We start from the raw sequence: 9,631 nt of genomic DNA, 5'->3' as shown, positions 1-9,631 counted from the left end.
TGTTTAAGAAGAAGATTAACAGCCATAGAATTGCCTCATGGAAAGGGGCCTTATAGAGGTGCCACTGCTTTCAGGAGGTGTTCAACCAAGGCCAGACAGAGAGAGAAAATACTCCAGTGGGAGCCATCAGCCTGGGTGTGAATTTGCATATTCTTTAGGGTCTCTTAGCCCGCAGTGCACTTGTGCCTCTCCCAGCTAGAGTATGTGACATTCATATTACGATACATACAGTCATAAAAACACTCTAAAGTAAGCCTTCACCAGTTCCTCTCATCTAGGTTGGTCCTGCTCTTCTTCAAAACCTTCAGGCACTTGTCTTTATGGCTTAAAAACTCCATGGTCAGAACCACATAATTTAGCCCTTATTTTTTTCCAATTATTTCCTAATTGTTAGTATTCTTTTCTCCCTGAGAAGTCTGAAAGGCCCCCAGAGCAAGAAACATGGCTTTTTGTCAAGATGGAAGGGCCTCAGTGTACACCTAGACCAATTCCCTCATTGTACAGATGAGAAAACTGAAATCCAGAGAAAGATAATACACAGTGACTGAGCAAGGTTTATTATAGACCTGTGGCTGCGGTTCCAGTCTTCTAACTTTTGGCCCAGTGCTCTTTCCTCTGCACCACCTCATCTTCCACAACACCTCAAAGAGCTAAATGCACATTAAGCCTTTACCAATTACTGAGAATGGAAGGATGTCTGAATATTTGACAAAATGAGAAAGAGCTAAGTCTTCCTGACTCACCCTGCAACCTCCAGCAGCTCAGCTGAACACTTCCAGGCTATGGCAGTTTGAAGAGAACCTCTGAACCCTAAAGGCACAAGGCCACGTTCATATTTGACTGTTGCCAAGAGAACACAGATCGTTGCCTCTTACTGTTGCCTCTTTCCCTGAAGAGTCAAGAAGCAAAATAAATATGAAAGGCAATCCTCTTATTCCTCCAGGAGTTGCATCCAGAAGGAAACTGAACACATCAATCATGTCAGGGAGAAATACTTCTACCAGGTGCATGATCAAACCCAATCCTGATGTTTCCTACTGCAAAGTCAACCTGTCCCTAACTAGACAAAACCTTAGTTCCCTCACAAGATCACCCTCAAAATGAGTCAAAGCCATCGCATTACTTCCAGATTCATAAGACACCAGCACTCATGAAATCTCTAGCTTACTTAAATATACCTGTTCATGTTTTAAGAACTCACAGCGCTTCTCAACCTCCCTCACCGAAGAATTCTGAAGGTCTGTTAATGATATACTCTGATAGGGACCTGATGAAGAGGATAGGAATTCTGTTGGGGAGGGTAATAGAAGTAGGAGAAAGAAGAAAGATTCTATATGTTTTTAATAAAAACTCTTATCCACAGCATGAATTCCCTTCAAATTCTTGAGTATACTGTAATTTGTATTATCTCATTAAATAAACACTTTTATTTTGGGCAGCTGAACCATATTAAAAAGTATTCATACACTAAAGGTGGGGGATGGAGAAATAAAGTGGAAACATTATGAGTTTTTAATATTGTGTTTAATTGTAAATGATCTCAAATGTTTATTTAGTTTGTATACTGAGAACTAGTGGTATGGAATTGAAATAGGCTAAATGGCTGTTGGCTATTTTATCACATGTATAATGGGAAATTTTAAAGTTACATTGTGCCTTTGCACAGCATTTAGCTTACAAAATGCTTTCACATACATTACTCGATTCTCCCAACAACAGTGTCAGATTAGCAGGGCAGATGTTAGCATCTCCGGTTCACAAATCATAGAAATGAGGGTAAGACAATTCAAAAAAAAACTAGTTAGTGTCGGAACCCAAGCTTCCTCCCTCCAATTCCAGTGCTATTTTAACAAAACCACACTACCCCTCTGTTTTGTTTTTGTTTGACTAATTATAACTTGAACGCTCTAGAACTGACTCAATCCACCATCCTGAGTTTCTGGGTCCATAACACTCCAGATCAGGTGATGAGGAACTTGATTTCTTCCTTACCGACAAAAATATTTTCCTTCATTCTGATTCTGCTTTCAATGGGTTGGGGTTGTGAGACAAAGACCCTTAAGAAAAGAATATTCTTCTCCTCTTCAGCTTCATCTGGACCTCTTTTCTGTTGGGCAGAGATGTTTTGATTAAATGCTTGTTAGGCACTTTCTCCCAAACTTTCACATTTCTTTCTTCCTTGAATTACTCCTTTCTTCCACGTTATCTCCCACAGAAATTTGATTATTCTCAGCACTATAGCCTGACACACTCATTGAGCCCTACAGCAGTTACTCACCAAGCCTGGTAGAAAGCCATTCCCACTCAGTTCTCTCACCCATCCCCACAGTTCTTGTTCAGCACCATGGACAGCTCAAGGGCATACTAGGCATTGCCTTGCTCTTTCACCAACAACTGATGGTGTATGTCGTTTTCACCACACTGTAAATACTTTTTGTTGTACTCCATCCCTGGACAACAGATCAGCTAGCTATTATCTCTGAATCATTCGGAGGTAAATTATACTCAGCAAAGATTCCCATAGCCGCATTCCTTTAGCACCAGGGACAACTCAGGACTATTCAACTTCAAAGACAACTCAGTGATATTTTTCTGTTGTCCCAGATAGCTGAGGCTCAATCTCTGAATGCTGGGCAGGAGCATGGATAATGTGGTCTCACTTTCATCACCAGAAACAGCTTATTGCACTTCCCCAGTGGCATCACTACTTCATATTCTATCTCTTCTCTGGATAGCTTACTCACATGTCCAGTTCCCCTGTTGCTCCAATCAGATGCCTAACAATTAAAATTTTCAGGGCAATGGACAGCTCAGATAGACACATATCAGTATCACCAACTATCTAAAATGATGACACTTTAGGGACTGCTCTAAGTCTTCACTAATATGGCCACATTCCTCAAAACAGGGACAGTTAATTCCATATTCCCATTAGCATAGAGACCCCAGCAATATCCCTAGTGCTAAAGCTAGCTAGGTTGCTCATTACACTAACTAAAGAGCCTAACCACACTCTCAGCACCATGCACAATACAGTTTCACTCAGATGTGTCAATGGCTTGGTTACTATTTCTCAGCACCAGCTTAGTCACATTCACAATCCACCCACGAAATGTCCAACCACATTCTCAGTCCTAGTGACATCCTGATAATATGCTTGCTGTTCCACCAGGCATCCAAGTCATGGAAGCAGAACCCGAAGCAGCTTATGATCATGGTTCTACTTTTCGGGTAGCCCTCATAGCTAGTTTAATCATGTTTGTAGTTACACCCATACCCAACCACTCTCTTTCAGCAAATCAAGCAATCTAGTCACATCCTTTCCACCCCATGGTACTTACTCATGCTCCCCCTGAATCCCCATGACTAAAACCATTCCCACCCCTAGAATAAGGCTCAGCAGTTCTTAAAACTTCTCTTCCTGCTCTTCTGTGACACTGACAGATTTTGTTCTTGTTCCTTTCTGGCTATAGCATCTCTGTAATATTCAACACCTCTTCACCCCCATAGACCTCCAGGTTTCAGCCCTCATTGTTCTTCTTCCACCTTGAAGAACAAATTTTATCCAAATCAGGGTGGATTTTAGGAACACTGGCCTTAAGTTGTTAGTGAACAGAAAGCACATTTTTCCCCCAGTAACTTGAAATATGGTCAGTTTCTGCCCACCCTGGCCTCACAATCCAAGTACCAGTGCTTTCTTTTCCCTTTTTCCTAAAACTCAAAACCACTATTCATTTAATAAATATCTGCCGAGTATTTACTAAATGCCAGACACTATGCTATGGCCTGGAGAATCAGTGCTGAACGGGATAAATGTGTTCCCTCACTGAGCTTACAATTTAGTGAGAGAAGTAGAAAAGCAAAACAGCAATTACAAATCAGAGGTTTATAGAGAAAACACAGTGAGTTACAGCAGCACAAAATGGGAAGCCTAACAGAGACTTCATATGGGGTCAGAAATGGAGGAGTTATCTGTAAACCAACAGTAAAAGAATGAGAGGGGATTAATCAGGCAAAGCAAGGTGGGGGAGTAATTTCAGGCAAAGGAAATAGAACATGGAAAGGTCTTAAAATGAAAAAGAATGGGTCAGACTCAAGGAGAAACTGATAAAAATGGTATGCCTGGTAAACAGTGCTGGAGATGTAAACACACAGTTTGGGTTATCTTGAGGGCTGTGGGGAGCTTTAGAAGGATTTTAAATAAGAATATAATATAACAAGATTCGCATTTTAGAAAGATCATTTGGTTACAGTTGGAGAATAGATGAAAAAGGACTAAAGGGGAAGCAAATATACATAGGGGGTCATTGGATGACAGTGATTTAACGACCAGTATGATGGAGAAGCTAAAGAGACATGGAGAGAAGATACTAAGGAGATGAAATCAACAGCACTGGATGTCTTATTGGATGTGGGAATGAAATAGAAAGGACATCATGATGATAGCTAGGTTATGGACAAGCACAGAAATAGGCTATTGGGGGCCATTCACAGAGGGAGATAGTCTTAGAGGAGAGGCAGGTACTAGAAAGGGGTGGAGAGATGGTAATAAGTACAGTTCGGGGCATGTTGAGTTTGAGGTACCCAGTAGACATTCAAGTGGAGATGCCAAATTTGGGTCTGATCCTCATGGGCACAATAACAGCTGGAGATAAAGACTCAGGAGTCATCTGCATATAGATGAGAACTGAAGCCATGCGTATGGATGAGATGCTCTCAGGAGGTGGTGTCAGACAGACCTGGGATTGAGAGTACCTGTCCTGCCACTTATTAGCTATGTGATCTTGGGGAAGTTAATTTTGCCACTCTAGTTTCTCATGTATATATTAGAGATAATACCTTATAGGGTACAGTGATGGTTAATATGTTAATGCATGCAAATTGCTTAATCCAGAATCTGGAATATAGTGAATCTCTGTAAATGTTATTATCAGTGCTGTCGATGTTATTATTATTATTATAATTATGCAGAATTTTTAAAAGCACAATTTAGAGCCCCTAGAGTCATAGTCACATGTGGGAGAAAGTGAGGAAAAGGAGATTGAGTGTGTCAGAGCAGTTGAGGAGAGACTGTGTTTCAAGAAGGAGGAAGTAGTCAAAATAACCAATAACCTCATCAAGATAAGAACTGAGTTCTCCCTGAATTTAGGCACAAGAAGGTCTCTGCTGCCCTTGCAAGGAGGCATTTTAGTGAGGTAGTGGACACAGATGTTAAGCTGCTAAAACTGAAGAATAACCAGAGACAGTGAGTGGAAACGAGTCCTTTATGAACCTCAGCAGAGAATGGGAGGAGAGAAGAGGGAAGAACTGAACGGGCTATGTACTAAGTAAAAACTTTTAAAGTTGAAGGAGACTTGAGCATCTTTAAAGGCTGATTGGAGGGAGCCAGCAGACAAGTCAGGAAAGAGAAATGAGGTAGTGAGGGGATAAGATCCAAAACAGAAGGAAAAGGTTGGCCTTAGCCAGAATGAGGAGTGATGTTCTCCCTGTTGTGACAGGAGGAGGGAAGATAGAAGGGTGTAGATTGCAGGTAAGTTGGAGGTTTGGGGGCATGAAGTTGAAGGAACTGTGTTTTCTTCGTGAGGTAGGCAATGTGGTCATTGTCTTACTGGAAGGGGAATTGGGGAATAGCAGTCAGGAAAGACAAACAGTATTTGAAATATCAGACTAGAGGAAACTGCTGCCTTGCGAAACCATATGATTCCTAAGTGGCATTGATGTTCCTCATCACCCCTCAACAGTACAGATTCAGAGAAACCTGAATTAGACTCATTTAGACTGACCTAGGCTGGGTATTTAGGATAAGGACAAGGGAGTGGTCAAAATGGTGGGCCACAGGGTCTGATCTGGTTATGGAAAGAATTGTTCAGCCACGGACAAAGAGAAAGCAGCCTGGGGAGTCCAAATGGAGTTCGGAGAGGGGGAGAAGCACTGAAAATGTCAATAAAAAAAGGTTGTGATCAGAAAGTAGGAGGAGACCCAAGATAAAGTAGATCATGAACCAACGTCTTTGATGAATGCAGGAGAGTGCCTGCTATTCAGTGGTCATAGAAATGAGGAGAGAGGGCAGTATGGCTGGATCTGGTGGGGGGCAGGGGGTACAAAGATGATGAAGGAACAAAGACTAGAAGCTCATGGGCAGCATAGATACCACCCTGAGGTACGTGGAGTAAGATGAACTAACCAGCCTCCCTCGAGAATGCTGCAGGGCAGTGGGGTCCTGGGGGAGCTCAATGTGAGTTAAGAAAGGAACTGGAGAGGTGGGGGGTCAGAGGGAAGAGTTCTAGCAAGCAAGGTGGGAAGGAGAGAGCCAGTGGGCAGGCTGTTACCTCTCTGTGGTTATGTCCACTCTCATAAGAGTATAAATTCTTCCTGAAGAAGAATGAGAAGATGGAATTCCCCTTTGGGTCTCTGGAAACTACCAACTTCCATCGATTCACCCCAGAGTCTCTGGTGGAGATTGAAAAACAAATTGCTGCTAAGCAGGAGGCAAAGAAAGCCAAAGAGAAGTCCAAGAAACAGAAGGACCAGGAAGAGAAGACTCGGCCCCAGCTTGACTTGAAAGCATGCAACCAGCTGCCCAAGTTCTATGGCGAGCTCCCAGCAGAGCTGGTCGGGGAGCCACTGGAGGATCTGGACCCCTTCTACAGCACACACCGGGTAAGGGCTACTGGCCGGAATGGCCATTCTCAGCTCTGGGGGAGGAAACCTCTGTCCCACCCAGCCCAGGATTCCTCCTGCACCCTGGGTGATGTGGCTGTCAGCTGGACTCAGTTAGTGAAAAATATATCTAATTCACCTCCTCAATACTCTCTTTGAATCTCTATGGTATTCATGGTGGAGGTTAATTAAATCCAAATCCTCAAAAGCAGTGACAACTGCTGTGGAGTTTTCAGAGGAAGTTGGCTATTCCCTTGGATGAGTTCTGGCCTCAGATCTCCAGAGGTGTTGGCTTTCTATGCAAGTGGGGAGCAGAGATCCTGAGCCTGGGGGGAGGGTAGAATAGGAAAGGGGAACCGAAATCAGGATGATTTAAACCATTGGTCCTCAAAGTATGATCTCAAAATCCCTGGGGTTCCCACAACCCTTTTAGTGGGTTCAGGAGTTCAAAACTATTTCTTAGTAATACTTAGATGTCATTTGTCTTTTTTACTCACATTCTTTTGTGAACATACAATAGTTAACATAGAGACTATTGATGGAGGATCACATCTGTCTAACAGCTATTGGAATGTATACTCCTGTGTTTTAAAAGGTCCTATCTTTTTAAATTTCTAATATTATATATATATATATATATATATATATACACACACACACACACATATGTACAAACATATATATACACGCATATATACACACATATATATACATACACACGCACATGGTATAAGCAAAAAGGTATAAACATTAACAAGAGATCATTAAGGTCCTCAGTAATTTTCAAGAGTACAAAAGGGTCCTAAAATCAAAGTTTGAGAACCACCAGTTTAAACAGTTTCATGACAATTATTCTGTTTGCATCTTATCTTGGATGTTCTATACAGCTGAAAAAGTGGTGTGTGCATGTTTGGGGGTTGGGAGGGGCAGGAATCAGCCATCTCAAATATGGTTTGTAGAGAAAATAAAAAAGGCACTGATATGACTTTCTCTCTCCTCTCGCCTGCCAAGAGCTGTTATCCCCCAGAATGCTCAGAGGCAGGAACCAGTAGAGGGTTTAAAAGGGGAGACCTAGGAGGTGGAGAACAGAAGGACCATCACAGACCAGGGATGACCCACTAATCAGAAGAGGAATTAAATGCAACCAGAACTTCACCCCGCTGCTGCCAGAATCCTCTCCCTGGGCATGATGCATCTCACCAACCCTGGGTCAGCTGCCTGTTCACTGGGCAATCTCAGAGGCCCATCTTGATGCACAGTCAGCCACGGGGCCTGGGGTCTTGCTAGAAGGGTGAGGATATGGCTTTTAGCCCCTGATCCTCCCTTACTCTCTGCCCCTCCATTTGCCTCTCATTGACCCGTGATTCCCAGAGCCCTACTTGCTCCTGAGCCTGAGATGATCTCACTTATGCTCAAACCCATGACTGGAGGAGGATGCATGTTTCTTACTGGAGATCCCCCTCTGTTGTGGTTTTTTTTTTTTTTTACATCTTTATTGGATTATAATTGCTTTACAATGTTGTGTTAGTTTCTGCTGTACACAAAGTGAATCAGCTTTATGTTGTGTTTTGTTTTAGACATTTATGGTGCTGAACAAAGGGAGGACCATTTCCCGGTTTAGTGCCACTCGGGCCCTGTGGTTATTCAGTCCTTTCAACCTGATCAGAAGAACAGCCATCAAAGTGTCTGTCCACTCATATCCTTTGCACAGTTGCTCCTTCCACATGTTAGAATCAAGCGGTGCCCACTGTGTCACGTACCTTCTTTGGGGGTTAACAATAGAGCCTTCATCCAACTGAATCCTAAAACAACGAGATCATCAAATTGAAAAAAAAAGTTTGTGTTTTTAATGTGTTCAACACCCAAAAGCAGTCCCAAGACAGAGGAGGTGTTCATGCAACCCACACCTGGTCTGGGATTCAACTAGACCAGTCTGGACACATGTGTGGATGCACAAGTTGAAAAGGGGAGATTGCTGATACACCCAGGTACATTCTCATCATATGTGGCCTGTTCTTCCCACAACATAATAACCAGTAAGAGGGTCCCTAGGCTTCTTTGGGCAGATATGATAGGTGTGGGTTGATATTCTGTGTCCTAGCCATACTGGAGAGTGATTGCTTATTTGGCAAAAAATCAACTCTTGAGAAGGCAAAGAGAACAGACTGCAACGGGCAGAGCGAAGATTGTCTCAATGGGACCCCACTGGTCATGGGGTACTGCCTACAGCACGTTACCCCCAAACTACTGGCAGGTTAAAAATGTCAGTAGTCTGAGGTTCATGCCATTGAGGAATGTAGTAATGGTTAGAAATACATTGGTCAAATGTCTGTATTAAATTAATTGCTTTATGTAGCTTCAGAAGCTGCCTCGAACTTTTCTCTTCTCTTTTTTTTTTTTTTCAAGAAAAGCCAAACTAGGACAAACAAGAGACTTTGGCTTCGTTTCCAAGGATCTTCCCTAGCGACTGTCCAAACTGGAAGTTCCTAATAACAAATTCAGCCTTGGTTTCTCGGAGGTTGATTTGCAAGACCAGCCTTGCCTTGGCTGCCTGGCAGATGGTAGCCAGCCTCTTAGCGGGTGTCTAGTAAAAGAGCTCTCGCCTCGCACTCTGGGGTAGATTGTTGGATTGCTGGACAGCACTCAGTGAGCTGGTAGCTCACTACATTACATTTTCCCTTTACATGTTTTACCTTTATGGCCAACCAGTGGGAATCATATTTTCTTAATTCAATCTCGGCTTTCCTAATGCTGTAGAAGAGTATTTAATAATAATAATAGGAGCTTCCCTGGTGGCGCAGTGGTTGAGAGTCCGCCTGCCGACGCGGGGAACACGGGTTCGTGCCCCGGTCCAGGAAGATCCCACATGCCGCGGAGCGGCTGGGCCTGTGAGCCACGGCCGCTGAGCCTGCGCGTCCGGAGCCTGTGCTCCACGACGGGAGAGGCCACAACAGTGAGAGGCCCGCGTACC

At 43.2% G+C, this 9,631-nt stretch overlaps 1 protein-coding gene across 1 annotated transcript in view; it reads left to right on the top strand.

The window, feature by feature from the left end:
* Positions 1 to 6,390: 6,390 nt before the first annotated feature.
* Positions 6,391 to 9,631, top strand: part of SCN10A (sodium voltage-gated channel alpha subunit 10) — a 78,235-nt gene continuing 74,994 nt past the window's right edge. Inside the window, exons 1-2 of the mRNA XM_007468152.1 lie at positions 6,391 to 6,660; positions 8,238 to 8,365. Of these exons, the coding sequence (XP_007468214.1) occupies positions 6,391 to 6,660; positions 8,238 to 8,365 (398 nt within the window). The remainder of the gene's footprint in view (positions 6,661 to 8,237; positions 8,366 to 9,631) is intronic.

The sequence above is a fragment of the Lipotes vexillifer genome, unplaced genomic scaffold (genome assembly GCF_000442215.2).
Source record: "Lipotes vexillifer unplaced genomic scaffold, Lipotes_vexillifer_v1.1 scaffold1770, whole genome shotgun sequence".
NCBI classification, from domain to species: domain Eukaryota; kingdom Metazoa; phylum Chordata; class Mammalia; order Artiodactyla; family Lipotidae; genus Lipotes; species Lipotes vexillifer.
The sequence above is the reverse complement of the archived record's forward strand: the minus strand, read 5'-3'. Positions and strand labels throughout refer to the sequence as shown.